Here is a 19,633-nt window from a genome sequence, read left to right as displayed (position 1 = left end):
AGCCCATTTTTAAATTTTGTGGTTCTCTTGCTATTGAGTTCCTTATATATTTTAGATATTAACTCCTTATCAGATGTGTGTGGATTACAAAGATTTTCTTTTATTCTATAAGTTATTTCTTCACTCTGTTGTTTCCTTTGCTGTGTAGAAGCTTTTAAATTTAATGTAATCCCATCTTTCTAGTTTTCCGTAAGAACAGTTGCTAGTGCTATTTCCCCATGGCCCCTGCGTACCTTGATCCCGTTCATCCTTCAGGCATCAGAGTGAATGTTAGGTCCTTGCAGAGCCTACTTCAAACCATTTAGCCCTAAAGTAATCCTTCCTCCATAATCTTCCCCAAGTGCTCTCTAGCACATCACTCTACTGACTTCCCTTAAAGAACATACAAGATTGGAAATTATCTTGCTTTATTTGCTTCTTCATTTAGCTACTGTCTCAGCATAATAGGATGTAAACTCCCAGATGGGAGGTGCCTGGCAAGTCTTAATGCTTTATTGCTAGCTCCTAGCACAATATTACCTTAATGAATAAATAAGGTTTAAAGTCACTCTGAACAGACATGAGCATTTGAATTAGCTCAGGAGAAATGCATTCTTGATTTCCTTAAAATACAACCTGAATAACTTTTATGGCATATGTTTAGCTGATACTCTTTTTAAGGTATCAGAATGTACAGGAACAGCTGTCAGGATTTCTGATTTTCCATTGTTTTTCTTCTTGGAAAGCAGAATAATGTTTTAATTTTTCCCATGAGGACACTGAAGGCCAGAGATGTTAAGTGCCACCTTAGATAACTTTGTGACCAGAGCCTGAGCTCATGATTTCTGATGTTTGGGTGTTGTTGTCACTAATAAAGACAGACTAGATAGATATGGGAATGGAACTCTGCATATTTCTTCTCAGTGTATTTTCCATAATCCTTTCTCTTAACACTCAATAGACATTTTTGTCCACCATGAAACATATTTATTCCTGGTCAAAACCAGACTAATAGAGGGTATCTACTCACTAATTTATTCCTTTGACACCTGTAGTATGTTCTTTGAGAAAAATGATCTTGCAAAGGAATGAGATAGAATTTAGAAAGCATCACATAACTTCAGAAAGTGAAGTTTCTGTAATGGGGTCATAGTTATTTGGAACAGATGTCTAAATAAAGTGATGCCTAGGGCTACTACATCGAATTTAATTTTCATTAAGGATTAACTGCACAGGAAAAAATATTGTAGTTGTAAAAATTGACCTTGTCTATCAAAGTTGGCTACTTTTACTAATTGGCTTTTATAAAGTCTACTTGTTCTTTTATATGAGCAACTGTAAAATATATTAGTCTATTTTGGAGAAACTCATGTAAGCTAAAATAAAATTGAAAATTGCTAATGTGTTTCATGGTTATTAATTTTCATTTAGACATGTCTATCATTGTTTCATACACAGTTTAAAATCTGATGCTCATAATATAGCTGCCAGTATTTGTGAATTAGTACAATCTGAAAAGATGTTGGAATGCTGTAAATTTTTTAAAAATTTTCTGATTTTTATTCCCTTTTTCTACTAACTTTGGGCTTAGTTCTTGTTTTTCTAGTTCCTTGAGGTGTGACATGTAGGTTATTTGGGATCTTTCTTTCTTTTTTTTTTAACGTAGACATTTGTTGCTATAAACTTTCTCCTCTTAGAACTGCTTTTGCTGCATCCCATAAGTTTTGGTATGTTGTGTTTCCAACTTTGTTTGAAGATATTTTTTAAGTTGCCTTTTAATTTCTTCATTGATCCATTGGTTATTCAGGAGCATGTGGTTTAATTTACATGCATTTATGAATTTTCTGAAATTTCTCTTGCTATTGATTTCTAGTTTCAAACCATTGGGTCAGAAAAGATATTTGATATGATTTCAATCCTCTTAAGACTTGTTTTGTGGCTTAATAATGACTTATCTTGGAAAATGTTCCATGTGTGCTTAAAAATGTATATTCCTGGTGCTGGATGAGATGTTCTATGTATGTGTGTTAAGTCCATTTGGTCTAAAGTGTAGTTTAAATCCAATATTTTCTTACTGATTTTGCCTGGATGATCTGCCTTTTGTTGAAAGTAGGATATTGAAGTCCCCTACTATTATTGTATCTCTCTCTCTCTCCCCCTTCAGATCTATTAATATTTGGTTTATATAGAATGCCACAAGAAGTTCTGGGATATTGATTCACTAATTTTAGGAATGAATGAGGCAAATAGGAATGATTTACTGTGTTATCTCATTTAATGCTCATGAGTAGCCTGTAGGGTTGTTGAGATCCTTTATCTTTCTACTGAGGTAATTGAGTCAAAAAAGATTAAGTAATGTGCCTCATGCCCCACAGCAAATAATTAAGTGCTTAATTAAGCCGCAAGGCTGTTATTGAAGAGGGAATTAACTTTGAATTTATTGAAGCATTTATACAGGTATCTTTAAATATCTACTTAAGTACAAAACTTTTGTAAGAAAGATAACACTTTTATTGCATTATAATTTCATATTTTACAGGACGCATAATGCAAACTCATAAGCATAAATATATACATGATGCAACCAACTGGCAATGTAACCACTAAAAGATTTAAAACATAAAACTAGAATTTAACAGGCAAAATACTTAATATGGCTTTTAATGGAAAATAACTGTTTAGAAATGATTTGTTATTGCCCCATTCTAGTCATTCCCCATCAAATGAACACAAAATTATAATCTCCATTTTAAAATGGAAAATGTTATCTAAGCCAATGTTGTATACATTTTATAACATGTAGTATGCAATATGATTTGTGGACGTCCTTAAATATACCTACATTTGTACATATATATACATATACAGTACACAGTTCTGATTTATTACCCCTGAACATGTTGATTTAAAACTATTACAATTTTTCTATTAGAAAACTATTTGAAAAGTTGGCATAACTTCTTGGTACTGAAGTTGAATCCTACAGAATTAAAAAAAAAATAAAGCAACAAAAATGTTGGTTATAAATACATTCTTTACAAAAAAATTGAATAGTGGTCCCGCACTCATACTTTATATTACAGTGAAAACATTTTATTCATTTAAAGGAATTGGTATTGTGTTGTCCATGGTTTCTGTGTGACACACACAGAAGTTAATAGTGAGAATATCGTAGGCAGGCCTATTGGTTAAGTTTTTCTATGTGTTCATTTTTGTGTAAGTTCCAATTCTCTTCTTTTGAGTTGTTGTTGATTTCTATTTGCCTTGTATTACTGCTGCTGCTGCTTCTTTTGGTGTTCTGGGAACACTGGGTGACTTTACTTCTAGGAACAGGAAGAAAAGATTTAACTCTTGAAACACCCGGCTCAGTCTTTGATTTATTGTTGCTGCATTCGGTAGTTTGGTGGCTGCTGAGAGGACTGATCTCCTGTGAGAAAAGAGAAGCCAAACAAGTTTATCACTGTTACCAGCCCCAAATCTTCCTCCTTCCTATCTCGGAGCAAACACCCAGGAGTTTCTCTCTCAACCCAGGTTTTCATGAGAAATAAACCTACTGCTTGATTTTCATTAGGCCGTTCCTGGTATTACAAAACTCCTAAATGCAGTAGACAGTGAATCAAGTGCTAATGAGTCTGAGCTCTCTTACCAACAGGAACTTCATGAAATGCTGGGCATGAGGAGAGCACCAAGTTGGACTAGTTCAACCAACTCTCCGTAGGCAGCTCTACACCTAAACCATGTCACCTTGGATAAGTTACCTAGCTTTTCTGCTTTCTACTTTTAGATATTTAAAAAAATGAAAAAAAAGGACAATTAATAATCAACAAATATTTTTTGAGCATTTGCTACAAGATAAGCACTGTTCTACTTGCCTGGCATATAGGAGAACAACATCTGAGAAACATTCCTGCTCTAGAGAAGCTTACATTCTAGTGAATTAAGGCTCCTGCCTAGGATTCGGTGGGCTCAAGATCTTCTGTACTTGGTAACTGCATCTTCTCATTTTTCTAGTGTTTCAGAACTCTTATGAGCACCTGGTCCACGTCTCCCATTTTGTCGATGAGGCTGGGACAAGACCTCCGGTCTCCTGATTTTCACTCAAGGTATTTTCCACTATATTGTATTAAATTCTGCAAACTAACAAACATGAGATTTTTGCCTAAAACTAGGCAAAATATGTAATACGGCTTTGATGGAAAGTGACATTTTGGCTGGCAGTTGCATTCTCCTGGGTGTCTTCTTAAAACGGTGGTTGTTACCTATGGCCACAACATTGGAATCATGTGGGGAACTTTAAAAACCATGGATTAGGCCTCATCCCTAGAGATTCAGGTTTAGTTGTTCTGGGGTGTGGCACAGACACAGGTTCTTAAAAATCTCCTGCATGATTCTGATGTGCAGCCAAAGTCGACGACCCCTAGCTTAACTCCACAATATCCTTCTTCTCCACTGATATGTTCAGTGGCAATAGTGCTCTTTGCCCTCTCTGTTCACACCGTTGATGACCTTTCCTTTCTGCCCATTCTGAGTGTTTCAATTATCTATCTTTAGCCCTCATTTATCTCCTGCTTTTGAGAACTGCACTTCCACTAATTGACTTAATTCACCTCTGTGTCTAGCTGGCACTTCAAACTCAATTTTTCTAAAACTGAAATTGTCATATTCCCTCATTCCCACCCAGTTCTAAAAGCTTTCCTCTTGTCTCCTTAGTGATTAATGCTATTCTCCCAGTAAATTGGGCAGGTTATCTTTAACACCACTACTCTCTCCCCGACCTGATCCAATGTTGCCTGCAAAATGGGCAGAGAATTATGGCTGTGTTGGTGCAAAGGAAGGGGATCATTTAAATCTTCATTAACTGCAGAACTGGTCCCAAATTCCTAAGCATGCTTAAATGGTGCGATAGCTGTGCAACTCTAGTATACATTTGGCTAGAGGTTTCAATGCTTTTATGTAATAAATGAAGAATAAAGAGGGGACAAATATAGGGTCCTGAACACATGCATTGGCAGGGGAAAGGAAAGAAAGAAGGTGAGGCTGCAAAAGTCTGGCTTAAGAAGACAACAGCTTTCTGACAAGTTTCCTCTTTGGGGAATCATGAAACAAAGACCAGCTGCATGCAGGAAGCACAGGAAAGATGGTTAGGACATACATATCCTAGCCGGTCCTTGTCACCTCCATTTGTACTTCATAGTAGGTAAAGGATGAATAGAAAAATAAAAGAAAATCACAATCTGCTTAGTATGTTCTACTTTTATTTTGCAGAGACACTTACGCTGTCAAGTTACCAGAATGAGAAATTGCTTCTTATGAGTTGGTTAGTCATATGCCGAGACATAACTAAAACCTCAGTACAGGCACCATAATCCATTTCTCCTTACAAGAAATTACTTTTTAAGTCTATAAAATGGGACTTTAGTCATGGGCCTAGGAAGGCCAATTTCAACTCGTAATTTGGTCTAAAATACTGGCAAATTCAATATATATAAATTCAACGTATATACATAGTATTCAGAAAGCATGGCATGTTCTAAAATAATAACAGCTAGTTGGCATACAGAATCTATGGAGGTGGGCTGATTTAACTATAAATAATCTTGCCACTATTACTGAACTCCCTCTGGCAATCCACAGGGTTAGGGCCAAGGCCCAGAGGGAGGAAAGGAGACACACACAGTGGAGTCTGTCCCTTTGCAAGGAGGCAAGGGGGGCAGGGTGGTGGTGCATCCTCACAATCTGAGGCAGGAAATGTCCACGTGAAATGAGGTGCCAAGAAGCACTCGCAACAGCAAAAAAATGGAGTTGGGTAGCTGGGGGCGGGGGTGAGGATAGGATAGGATATGAGGAGGTATGATGAGAACATGGAACATCACTTGGGCTTAGTGTGGGCCACAGTAATTATAGAGCAAGTGACCAAAGCCCAGTGTCCTGCACGAAAGAGTGATGTTCCTGGCACCCTGGAAGCCAAGCACAGGTTTTGAGGTATCTTCTCCAAAGCTAAGATGTACCAGAATTTTGGAATAGGAGGGTTAACAGTGTTTAATGCTTTCTGGGCTAAAATTCAAAAGCTCTCTGTATTAAAAAGTTACTATAGATATTGCTGTGCATGTTAAATTCAAAGAAAAACTCTAATTTGTATAGAAAAGCACTGTGCTAGGTACATTGTCGTTATTTAGCTTTAAAGAATTATTGTTAGAATCAGTGCAAATCATTCAGTAATAAGCATCTACCAGAGGCTAGAAGGGTACCACAATTCCTCTGGCTGGGGAAGTAGGGTGCAGGGAGAAAAGGAAAGTGTAGGGAAGATGGCAGTGGAGGTGGGTGTGTAGATGTATAGGACGTGGGTGATGAGAGTGTTCTAGGCAGGAGGAAGGGTGAAGAGACAGACACAGGGAGGTGTGGGAATAGTAAACTGCATGTAACAAGATACATGTAAAAACAGGTTATGTGAAGGTGTATCAATCCCTCTAAAGACACACTTGGAAAGAAAGCTGTGAGGAGGACAGATCAGAGCTATGTTTTAGAGCAGCGGATCTCAGCCCCAGCTCCACAAGAGCAGCATCAGGGAGCTTTAAAACACCCAGTGTCCAGGCTACACCTCAGATTAATTACATCAGAACCTCTAGAGCCAGAGCCCAGGCACAAATCCTCAAGTGGATTTCATCATGCAACCAAAGACAGGAACTTTTGCTTTAGGCGGATTAGTGTGCATTTACATGCAAGGAAAAAATATTGATTAGTAGTGCTCTATTGATGATTTAAGTATGTGTGTATATTTGTTGTTAGGCTGGCTAACATGCCCCTTGATTAATAACCCCATTATGTTCCCCTACTGGTAGAGCTGTAAGAAGTTATATTGTGGCAAATGCTGATAAGGACGATAATTTACTCGTTTTCTAATAGATAATGGTGGTTGCAAGGCCCCTCAGTGATGGAAGCACAGCCAGCCTTCTGGCCCAAAGGTGAAAGTGATTTCACGCTAACCCAGAGAGCTCTTACCTTTAAAGGGAGTTACTTCCTGATAACAGAAGTAAGTAAGCATCTAACCAAGAAATGCCAGTTGAGTAACGAGAAGGATAGAAAAGGAATGAGCCTGCCAAGCTTCCAGCAGGGAGCCAAAGGAGTGCCACTCTGCCCTCTGCTGGCAGGTCCTGAGAAAAACATCTTCCAAATGTCCAGAGGACGAAGAAATAGAAGAGCAGGAGGCAGCTGTCCTAAGCCCCACTTCAAATTGCACATTTAAAAAATCCCATAGTTCTTTGGTAAGAGCCAGGTCATATAAAAGGGCACACTTTTTAAAGTTCTGTTTTAAAACAAAGCTGCCCTAAGCTGCCAGAGCTTATCTGACATTCAGTACTACTGTTTGTGGACAGTACCCTATTGTAGCAACCCAATCTGGTCATGTAACAGGTGGGGGTACCAAAATATTTTTCCATTAGACATTTAAACAACAGCAGCCAGTCTCTACCAGTAAAAATATTTTTATACAGGAAAGTGAATAAAAATGTCCCTGTACAGAGGTGGCTCACTGTCCCTCACACCAGACCTTCCTGACGCCTTCCACTGACCACAGGAATCCTAAACTCTTGGGTCCCGGAGGCCCCAGAAATGTGCTCTGGCCTCCAAGCAACCCTAGCTCAGGACGGGCCATCAGACACAGGCAATGAGTCAAGGCTTCAGGGACAGCCCCTGAACAAAGTATTTTCTGACCAGAATGTTCCACAGTGACCCAAGGTCACTTCCTTAGGTCATCTTCCCTTAAATGCTTTCCAGATTTTGCTAGGCTTCTAAACTGTTCCCAGTTGGGGACGGGAGTGTCGGGAAGGCAGATACTATGATAGAGTGAGCTTGAAAGCATGCTCTTCTTCCCAGGGCGTCAAGTTATGGAATTTGTATTAGGGGACCCAGCCCTGAGAACCCCCACCTGCTTCCTCCAGCGCACACGGCTCATGTAGCTGCACATGTAGCTAGCTAGGACCGAAACCTCACAAGGCAGTGGGGGAGCAGGGCCCAGCGCTGCCAGGTGATCAGATAAGAGTAAGAGTTCAATAGTCTGAGAGTGCTCATTTTATAACCCTGTTCTCTGCACCCCACCCTGCCACCCACACAGGTCTTTGTAAGCCACCCGGAGTAGATGAGAACAGGATGTGAAGGGCAATCAATTGACATGGCTAGTGAACAAACCACACCTTACTAAGTGCCTCTATGACATCTGTATGCTCACAAACTAACTAGTGGGTAAGAAGTTGTTTTATTGTTTCTGTTCACCCAAGAATGCCATGCCAGGCCATCTCTTGCCATTTATTAACCAATCCATTATGGTGCCACACTGCAGTCAGGGAAGCTATTTCAAGAGGTTAATGAAGTCTGTTGGAATCCTGGCTCTTCTGTTTGCCTTTCAGACTTGTTTTTAACGGAAAGTCGCTAACTAAAACATAATGCCTGTTATGGCAAGTTAGGAAACTGAAATGAAGTTTGTGTTAAAAGGTCTTTGTTACCACTCAGCCCTTTGCTGTAATTACTTCCATTTTCCAAAGTACAAGAAATCGTAAGTTTTCAAATGAAAAATACATTTTAAAATGGAACAGCCAATACGACAGGGGTTGCATTTCAGTAGTACTCCCTTATCCACAGTTTTGTTTTCTGCGATTTCAGTTACCCACAGTTTAAAAATATTAAATGGAAAATTCCGGAAACAATTCATAAGTTTTAAATTGTGGGCCATTCTGAGTAGCATGATGAATGAAATCTCATGCCATCCTGCTCTGTCCCACCTGAGAAATGACTCATCTCTTTGTTCAACTTTTCTATGCTACTTGCCTGTTAGTCATTTAGGAGCCCTCTTAGTACCAAACCCTACATGCTATGTTTTTTTGATAACTATCTGTGGTTTTGGGCATCTACTGGAAGCGCTTGGATCATATCCCCTAAGGATAAGGGGGGACTACTGTATTTCCAGTTTTGGCATACAAGAATGAAAACAAACGGAGATCTTCTCAAAAGACATCCACATTTTTGGAGTAAAATTTTAGGCATCCACTAGAAGGAAAAAAAGGTAGTGCTTTTCTATGTCATTCTTTCAAGATATTATTAATACCGAAACAGTGATTTTTCTAATCTTGATTACCCAATGAATATTTTTATCTTTATCCTATTTCTCATTTCCTAGGTGTGGTTTAAAAATAACTTTGTGATTCACACTGAAAGTTTTGTGAAGTCAATTCTATAACAATCCTTCCTCGTCCCTTGGGGAGAAAGGGGTACTTACCTTTTGTGACACTGGCATTCTTGGATTATGAACAGTTGCTGAAAATGCAGGGTTGTTTCCTGAACCATTAAACGTCCTTAAATCATCCCTGGAATCAGCAATCTGGAAAATGTACATTGGTCAAGTCATGTCTGCACAGGTACATGTCACGGTGGAGAACCTACAGCAGAAGCGTTACCCTCGACCCTCAAATCCTGAGCTGCTCCCATGAAAGTTTTGAAGCCTTCCTATAAAACCGACAGTAAATACATGAGAAATAGCCTCTAAGGGAAAACAATCTATTTAAAAAGTCAAAAGATGACCAGAAGAACTCTATGGGAAAAAAGTCACTGGGCAAGTAAAGAAAGGATATAAAATGTGCAAAATTTTAATCAACACCTTATTTTTCCAGTGGATAAGTATTTCAATTCGTTTCCAGCAAGGTTAAATAAGGTAGTCAATTCTCCTTTGTCCTAGAAATTATTACTATTCCAATGAAATAGTGGAAGCTTTCAGTGGAACCTGAGCAAGTTATATAACTATCTTCTGTTCCCTTTCAGATAAGAGACATTTATCAGGAAGCTCGGTGAAACTTGCTGCAGGTACCAGCATGCCAAAACAGGTTCAACTTGATGTTGTTTATACTTTCTTTGAGATTTTGGGTCACTGGTTTCCATATTTGGATCTCAGATGTCACAGCTTAAACACTATGCTGATATGCATTATTATTTGTAAAGAAAGTTATTGTTGCTGTCTGAAACAGGAGCCTGCTGTGAGGCTTGTCGAGATTCCCTCTTACTGAAAGATGACTTACGTGCCAAAGTTAGGAATACGACAAGGAAAAAAGTTTGAGGAAACTCAAATTTAGTTTTATATAAAACGCTGCTCAAACCTATTGGTGAGATTTGTGCTAGCACAATTAACATACGAGTTTAACTTCAGGTCTTTTAAAGGAGTTTGGAAAAGCTGGCTTTACTAAATAGAGCTCCCTTATTGTATAAATACTATGACAGAAGAAAATGGCTTTTTTAAGCAATATGAGGGATGGTTTGATTTGGAGAATTAACCATACTATTCAATAATGAATTTCTTTTAGAGAATATGTGGCTCCAAAGTCTCTCTGCTGTTGGGTAGAGCGTTCCAAGCCCCCACTCATTTGTACTGCTCACCTTGCTTATGTCGGATTCAGATTTGCTGGAGCACATACTCTGCAGTTCCTTGACAAGATCTGCTTCATCATCCGAACCCAGAGACAGTCTCTGATCCAGATTCAACATCAATGATAGATCATTCTCTAAAGACCTAACACAAAGTTTGGGAAAAGTTTTTCAAAGTGAGAGCAATTCCCAATATGGAAATCTAGACACTGTACCTTTTTTGGGATTTGGCGTGGGGTAGGGAAAGAGTTTATAATATCCTTCTAAGTATTTCATAAATGTCATTTAATGCAACAACCCACTCCCATAGCCTGAATGATTAGAATACTAAGGTAAGAAATCTCCATGGGATTTTGATAACTCCCACTCAAAATTCTTAATAGGATAAAATTTTATTTCACAAAGAAATCCACTTTCACTTACAACATTCTAATCTCCTTATTCTTCACTTTTCTTCTTTCTCCAAGGACAGATAAAAAACTAAGATGCTATACATTGTGGTATTGGGGACAGTGTGATATAAGGGAACAAATACAAATTTCAAACTGGGCCGTACCACTTGCTAGCAATATGGCCATGGGTGTTGGGTTTCCTTTTTATTTTTTTCTCCTAACATCTCCACCGTTCCCTTCTCTGTAAAGAATCCTTATATCGAATTTGCAGAGGTACCACAAGATCGGAAGAATGGGCTCCAGTTGTACTTGCCATCGAATTGGTACTAACTGATGAACACTAGGGGGCTCACATGGCAGTAATACTCTCCAGGGATTAGGGGGACGGGGGGTAAACCTGCAACTAAAGGACATGGGGAGCATTGTAGGGGGGAAGGGCATGCCTTTAACCCTCACTTGGGTGAGGCAAAGACATAAAGTGTAACCATGTTTGTACCCTCATAATACCCTGAAATAAAAAAAAAAAATCCTTATATCTATATTATAGGGTTATTGGGAAAGTGATGTAAGCTATTGTATATAACAGATCTCACAGTGGGCCTGGCAGAAAGTAGTTTCCTTTCTCTCTCTTCACCCTCCCATCTTCCATAATGCTGTGAACCAGGGTCCTGGATGCTAAATATTACCTGCCAAGTGACAGGGCACACATTTATTGGGCTACAATGGGGACCTATTTACAAACTGCCCAGATGTTTCTATTCTTTGATCAACAAAAAAATTCATAAACTGAAACAATCAAAATTTCTTAAGAATAGCATAAGAAAATAAATTATCATTGTAAACCTTTAGCACTTAAAAATAAGTCATGCTATGTTTCTACAAATTTGTGGAAAAAATCATCTAGAAGTTCACCAGTACAGGATTTTACCATATCTTTATGTCAAATGCATTAAACTTGATTAAAAAAATGAAGCCTATAATATTTCTAGCCTTATTCAATAATACAAAATAGGCTTTATATTAAGTTATTTAAGTTACGGGAACTTTTTTGTAGATATCATTCATTTATTAGATTTCTGTTTAATACCAGCATTAGAATGACATCAGTTACTCTTAAAGAATCTCATTGTACAAACTAATAATGAGAACATGGAACATTTAAAATAGTGACTGAAGTTACTTGATTTATCTTTACTGTCTGCTACGAGTTACATGTGAAAGGGGAACTTACTTTTGTTTTGACAGAGAAGCGTTCTTGTTACAATTCAGCTGTGATATAGTCTTATTTTTTACACCTGTGGAAAAAAAATTGTAGTCATTTTCCATAGAGTGTGTCATTGGCCCTGAGCATCCTGAACTCTATTTAAAAGAAACAGACTATGGATTCTGCAGCACTTTCATACTGTTTTTGGATTAATATCCACCTCTCCAGGAGATCTTCCCCAGGGCACTGGGGCTGGACACAGCCTTCTGCACTCAGGGAGTAACCAGCTCCCTCCTGTGCATTTAGGACCGAGCTCAGTACCACTCACAGCACCTGAGGCTCAACCGAGGAATCCACATCTTTGCTTTTAGCAACAGCTTCTCACTAGTCAAGTCCCTATTGCCTTAGGTCCTTGTCCCCAAAGTATGGAAAGAGGAGTTTAACACCTGCCTTTTGATGATGGTAATTTCCCTTTCTCTACCTTTGTTTTCTTCTAAGGTCACTATGTAATCAAGTGTGGTTTTTCATGTGTGCACCTGTTAATGGGCGTGGGCATTAGCCATGCTCTGTAGAAATTTAACATAGCTTTGCATTATACAGAAAAGAGAATATAAATTGTATATGAAGAGTTATGGAATTTAAAAAAATAATACTTCAAATCATACCAATGTTTTTCAAATTGTAGATTATGACCCATTTTTTAAAGAACAGAATAGAAAATAGCCTGTATTGCTTGCCATAAGCATATTGACTTGTATCTGTTTACACACAAATGCACAGGTGTGTGTGTACCGGTCATGATGTGAAATGTATTTCTCATTATGGGTTATGGTCAAGGTTTGAAAAACATGGTTACAAACCATTTCTACAATACTCCAAATTTGGTAAATGCATTAACACATTGAGTTGCTTCTCAGTGAATTCTAAAATTGCATTGATATTGCTGGCACAAATTTTCTCTGAAGAATGTTTTTAAAAAGTAAATTGAATATATCCTCATTAAAAAGTGATCAAAAACCACTGTATGCGTTTCTTTACCCACGCTTCTGTTGCTATCGTCTGGAAGCACTGACTTTCTACTAGTTACCGTAGATGCACAGCCCTGGGCCCTGCCCCCAGGAGCCTGGGGTCCACAGCATCAGCCTTGCTGTTTTAGGTCAGGAAAGGAATGGGCTGTGTCTTTGCCAAATTTTATGAGCTTCCACAGTAATCTGCATACAAAGGGATTCCAGTTTTGGTATTTTTTTTTTTCTAGCAATGTCAAAAAAACAAAAGCAACCCGAATATAGTTGGTTAAAAGCCATCAATGGACCAAATGATGAATTATGTATTTTGTAAAATTAGCTTTTAAATTTTATAAATCTCTATGTTGAAGTCAGTGTAGGTTCCTGTAGCATAGCTTTATTAATCTTTCAAAGAGGTTTCTTGCTTCAAAGAATATAATATTTGACATGCTAAAATGAATGAAAATATAAATGAAATTAAAATCATTTATATTTCAACTTTTTTATATTTAGCATAGTATAGTTTTCTGACTTAGACTTATTTCCATAATATTATTTTAAATTCATTCATTTTATTGATTCTGTTTGTCACTCTAAAGCATATACTGGCAACACTTACTGTTTAGGCAATTATTTAGCTCAAGAAAGTTGGTCCTAAACCCTACAGAAATTCTAACAAACTTGCAAATGATATAGTGAAGAGCCCCAATGGGTGTCCAGTTATCTGAGTGCCACAAGATTAGTTGGCATGGACTAAACAAACAGCATTGAACTTGCAAGAAACAAAAACACAGATTGCAGAAACCCATGTTTCCAGGACAGGTGATTTAGAGGAGGTGGCCAAGGGGTTCTGAACCTGAGTTCTGTTATCTGTAAATGGAGATAATCATCGTCATCACCTTAGAGCTTTTTTGTACACTGAAAGGGCTAAGAGCAAGGGAAAAGTATACCCTTGCTACAGAAAGTCATCTGGGGAGTCCTGATACTATATTGGGGGGACTAAAGTCCAGTGACTCCTACTTCCTGAATCAAATACTCCAACTTTGGGAGGTAATGACAAGCTCTTGTGATCAAAACATACTATTATCAATATATAACACTTATGTTTAAAAAAGTATAAGGAAACTCTTATTTTGTTGAGTGACTAATCACCAAAAAAAAAAAGGTCACAACTTGCTATCATGCACTTAGAGTACTTAGAGAACCCTAGCATATGGTTAAAAACATTAAATTTTATTAAAATTAATAAAATACAAACTTTCAACTTAAGTATGAAAACCTATTCATGACCGAAAGCAATTTTTTAAGAAATATAAGATTTTAGGCATCATATTATTTTACCTGGAAACCCCACTGTTATGAAGTTGGCATAAAATTTCACAAAACAAATACTTTGAAGGGAAAGGCAAATGAATTACATAGATCAGACGACCACAGTGCACGAGAGATGGAAACATCTTTTCTTATTCAAATTTGGATTTCCTTTGGGAAGGACATTTATAATTTGTATAATTGCTGATTATCCTATTATTGGTGCCAAAAAGCATAGGTCTAACATCAGGAATTGATGTGTTATATTTTCTTTGTTAAAATGAAAACTTATATATTTATTTCTTTTTCATATGTGATGTCCCATCATATGGAATCTGTCTAATGATTTATTAGAATGTGAACTCTACGAAGGCAGGGCTTTTCCCCTCTGCTCTATTTCCAGTGCCTGGAATAGAACCTGGCACATGGTATATACCATATATGAAAAAGAAATACGTAAAACTGACTCACTCATAAAGTGGGCCTTAAATGGGTATCAAATATGTCTCTATACATATTTTTTTTAATGTATAAGGTTGGCTTTGGAATAACACAAAAGGAGAGAAATATGGCCAAATGCAATGATTTTATTATGTGAATTTAATTCTAGATACCAAGAAAAACAAATTAATGAAAAGCAAGTGACCATTCACAAGATAAATTTAATTTTGGAATTCTAGTATAAAAGTGGTATTTCTCAGGTAAGAGGCTCCCAAATATTTTTGGAAATGTAGCTACTATATAGCATGTTTATTGCATGAAAATGTGCATTGAAATACTTAGGACTTTGTTTTGCTGAATGCATAGTGATACAGATCAAAGCACATTTGCATTCAGACCCTGGATCAGGAGTGCTCACCTCCTCCTAGGCACGCCCACTCCCTTACCTTCGTTGCTCAGGTCTGGCTTATTCCAGGTGGGGGAAGAGAATCGGCCAGATTTCCTGCGAGGACTGGTGTTCACCTTTCTCCAGGCACCACTCTCTTTCTTCTTGCTACAACTGTTATAATTTGAAACCAAGGATAAAGGAAAACTTCCTCCTTTGAAATCGGCTGTATGCTGGTCAAGCTCTGAAACAATACGAATCACAGCAGTGATAATCACAGCAGTTTCACAGAGTAAAGCAAAATATATTTTCAATTACCAAAGATACGGACTCTTCAAAAGCACGGACCTGCTTAATTACCCAAGCCGGGGTTTTATGAATCAGCACAAACTTTACCTGGAGGTCTGGAATTTAAACCTGAGCCAATAATTAAAAACAGTTCTGGCGCAATGTTGTGAAACGTATGTTAATTTCTCTAGTTACAGAGAGAAAAAAGAATGCTTCCTAAAAAACAAATTCCAAGCAGTATTATATAAGGGTGTGAATTTCCCCTCCTCCCTGAAACATACCTGCTCTGGGGAGGGGACAGCCATGTAGCACAGCTTTATTAAGCAAGATGCTGAGAGCAGCTTTAACCACAGCCTGCTGTCCCTGGCTAGGGTGTTTTTTAGCGGTTGTCTGCCCAAAGCCAGGTTGTCTTTTCACAGAGGCTCTTGACAATATTGCTTCTTGAACTCTGGGTGCGATGACTGCATTCCACAGCTTAGACATCCACCTAGCAAGGGAGAGGCAGATTCATCAGTTAAGAGCAGGCCTCTCAATAATTACACACAACTCTACAAAAGGACAGGTCTGAAGACCATGGGTAAAAAAACACAAGTATTTCTATAGATGTGCTACCTTTTTTGGGTAGTTTTGGAATAAGTGAAAATATCTAATACCAAAGTAGTTTGCATTTGCCTCAAAGATACAACGTAATTTCAAATGAAACTGTTTACATGTCTCTTTCATGGTATTAAACAGAAATCTATAAATCTAATACATGAACGACATAAAAAAAATGTTCTCAGCTTAATACAACTTAATATAAAGGCTATTTTGCTTTTAGTTTATTGAATAAGGCTACAAATATCATAGGCTTCATTTTTTTAATCCAGCTTACTGCATTTGACATAAAGATATGGAAAAATTCTGTATTTGTGAACTTTTACAGTCTTTACATGATTTTTTTCACAAATTTATAGAAACATAGCATGAATCAATGCTTGCGTGTTTGCTAAGTGAGTGAATGCATGAATAAATAAATACATGGAAAGGAAGGTAAAGATTGAAGAAGTCTGGATAAAATGCAATTTCCTAAAAGTCTGTGTCCAAATAGCTTAAACTTACTTGTCACATTTCCTTAATAAGGTATACATCTATTGTATTTTAATATTTCTGAAATTGGGATACATTATAATTACTGGCAAATTAAGTATGCCTGCCCCAAGGCCAGGGCTCATTGTGCATGTGGGTGGGCTGAGTCCTACAGACAGAGTAAATTCAACCAGCTATCAACTCAGGTGGACTCCTTGCATTAATGGCCCTAAACAGTGGGAGTTTAGCCCAAATTTGGAGCACTTAATGACAATTAAATTCCTTCAAAAAAGATTAGCTTTGTTGCAGTATTTAAAAAGTTCTGTAATTAATGGCTGTAGAAATAAAACTACATCTCCCAGGACAGGAAAATTTTCAAAGCTATTAGATATTGGCACAAAACTTAAAAGAACTGTCAGAAACTATTACCCAGGTGGTAAGCATCCATCTACTGTAAGCTTCTCTGTTAATATCTAGTGATACACAATTCAAGAAAAAAAACGAAACTATAACATGGAATAGAAACAAAATTCTGGTATTATACGACATGAGTCAAAATTATAGTTATTCATAAAATTGCTAACGGTGTAAAGATAATCGGCTGTTGGGATGCCATTCTCCGTGGCATTTCTGCACATCTTGTGTCAGCTTTGATTCTGGATTCTCTTCAGATTTGGAAGACAGATAAGTGTCTTATTCTGGAGCAGAGGGCAAATGTTTCCTGATCAGGATTATATTTCTGCCCAGAATACCAGAAAAATGCAGAATCGAATCTGCTAATCACAGAACGCTTACTAAGCTGGATGGTGACACTTTTTTTCCTCCTTTCAATTTCTTGCTGATTTTCTATTTCATTAACTGCATTATGTCTATGTCTGTTGTCAAAAGCTGCTTCCCAGGAAAACATAGTAAGTACTATACATAAGTCTCAATCATGGAGGAAGATTTTCAATTCATCAACAGAAGGAAGGGATTTTGGGCAGGGGCAGGGAGGTACATAAAATCCGTGCTATTAGGTTGGTGCAAAAGTAATTGCAGTTTTAGCATTATTGAAATTTACCGTTTACTTTTGGAATACATTCTTAAATAAATGTGGTTATGTTATACATTATTCTGATGTGCATTTCTTTTTTTTTTTTTTTTGCTAATGACTTATTACTTGCTGTTTATATTTATTTGAGACTATGGAAATGATGTTAGACAAAAAGCAAATTTTAGCGATTTTCTTATTCGAGTTCAAAATGGGTTGGAAAGCAGTGGAGACAACTCGCAACATCAACAGTGCATTTGGCTGAGGAGCTGCTAATGTACATACAGTGCAGTGGTGGTTCAAGAAGTTTTGCAAAGGAGATAAGAGCCTTGAAGATGAGGAGTGCAGTGGCTGGCCATCGGGAGTTGACAATAACCAATCAAGAGCCATCATCAAAGCTGATCCTCTTACAACTACATGAGAAGTTGCCAAAGAACTCAACGTGGACCACATTCTATGGTCGTTTGGCATTTGAAGCAAATTGGAAAGGTGAAAAACCTCGTTAAGTGGGTGCCTCATGAGCTGACTGAAAATCAAAAAATTCATCGTTTTGAAGTGTCATCTTCTCTTCTTGTATGCAATGAAGAACCATTTGTCGATTGCATTGTGATGTGCAATGAAAAGTGAATTTTATGTGACAACCAGTGACGACCAGCTCAGTGGTTGGACTAAGAAGCTCCAAAGCACTTCCCAAAACCCAACTTGCACCAAAAAAAGGTCATGGTCACTGTTAGGTGGTCTGCTGCCGGTCTCATCCACTACAGCTTTCTGAATCCCAGCGAAACCATTACATCTGAGAAGTAGGCTTGGCAAATCCATGTGATGCACTGAAAACTTCCGTGCCTGCAGCTGGCATCGGTCAACAGAAAGGGCCCAATTCTTCTCCGCGACCACTACCAATGGGGCACGTAGCACAAATAATGCTTCAAAAGTTGAACTAGTTGGGCTACGAAGTTTTGCTTCATCCACCCTATGCGCCTGACCTCTTGCCAACCTACCATTTCTTCAAGCATCTCGATAACTTTTTGCAGGGAAAACGCTTCCACAACCAGCAGGATGCAGAAAATGCTTTCCAAGAGTTTCTCGAATCCCGAAGCACGGATTTTTATGGTACAGGATAAACAAACGTATTTGTTGTTGGCAATAATGTGTTGATTGTAATGGTTCCCAATTTTGATTAATAAAGGTGTGTTTGAGCCTAGTTACAATGATTTAAAATTCACGGTGCAAAACTGCAATTACTTTTGCACCAACCTTGATAAAATTTCTCACATTGAGAAATTACTCAGGAGACACTGCACAGCAAGGCAAACATGGCTTTGATGAGAGTTTTGTAATAGATAAAGTCCTACCCAGCTCTTGGCAAGAATATAATTGCCTTAGGAACTACATAACAGAGATGTTGTGGTCATCCTCTGACAGCGCAGAGCACTGGCACTCTGGGTTGGGGACAGGAGATGAGGGAAGGCAGCCTGGCCAGCATTCTCTCTCTCAGACATCCCAGACTTGCCATGGCTCTACTTTAAGAAGGCAAATAAGGAGAAATGGCACTTACTTCACTGTTGCTTGGGCGTGTCCTGGGACTATAGGACAAGACAGGAAATACTTTGGCCCAAGAAGTGCTTCAGGTGTGCCCAGGCGGGCCAGGCAGGAGTTGAGCTGACGCCAGACAGACAGAGCCCAGGCGATGGTCTTGCACACAGGATCGCACGGGGAGGGCACCTGACCTCTGAACTAGAGAGACCGGGAGGTGGAACAGGGCTTGGTTTAGAATGATGCTTCTTTTCCTTTGGGTTTTAGAAGTCAAAAATTAAAAATACGAAACTTCATGAAACAAAAATCTAGCTGGATCTGACTGAACCTTACTTAGGGTGGATGAATGAGGGATAGCTAATAACACACACTATTAACAGTAGGTGTGTTAACGTGTTAGTGTGATAAGCATTTTTCTCAAATTTTTGAGACAGAGTCTTGTTTTGTCAGCCAGGCTAGAGTGCAGTGGCATCAGCCTAGCTCACAGCAACCTCAAACTCCTGGGCTCAAGCGATCCTCCTGCCTCAGCCTCCTGAGTAGCTGGGACTACAGGCATGCGCCACCATGCCCGGCTAACTTTTTCTATATATTTTT

The 19,633-nt window shown here is 38.2% G+C and overlaps 1 protein-coding gene across 1 annotated transcript in view; it reads right to left on the bottom strand.

The window, feature by feature from the left end:
* Positions 1-2,390: 2,390 nt before the first annotated feature.
* The window catches only part of CTTNBP2 (cortactin binding protein 2), a 207,044-nt gene continuing 189,801 nt past the window's right edge, over positions 2,391-19,633 (bottom strand). The window contains exons 15-21 of the mRNA XM_012652735.1: positions 19,062-19,240; positions 15,690-15,895; positions 15,182-15,364; positions 12,007-12,070; positions 10,396-10,528; positions 9,248-9,349; positions 2,391-3,406 (exon numbers count right to left, since the gene is read on the bottom strand). Coding sequence (XP_012508189.1) covers positions 3,161-3,406; positions 9,248-9,349; positions 10,396-10,528; positions 12,007-12,070; positions 15,182-15,364; positions 15,690-15,895; positions 19,062-19,240 — 1,113 coding nt within the window. The 3' untranslated portion in view covers positions 2,391-3,160. The remainder of the gene's footprint in view (positions 3,407-9,247; positions 9,350-10,395; positions 10,529-12,006; positions 12,071-15,181; positions 15,365-15,689; positions 15,896-19,061; positions 19,241-19,633) is intronic.

This window comes from Propithecus coquereli, unplaced genomic scaffold (genome assembly GCF_000956105.1).
Source record: "Propithecus coquereli isolate 6110/MARCELLA unplaced genomic scaffold, Pcoq_1.0 Scaffold4, whole genome shotgun sequence".
Taxonomy (NCBI): Eukaryota; Metazoa; Chordata; class Mammalia; order Primates; family Indriidae; genus Propithecus; species Propithecus coquereli.
Note: the sequence above shows the minus strand (reverse complement) of the source record. Positions and strands in the feature narration are given on the sequence as shown.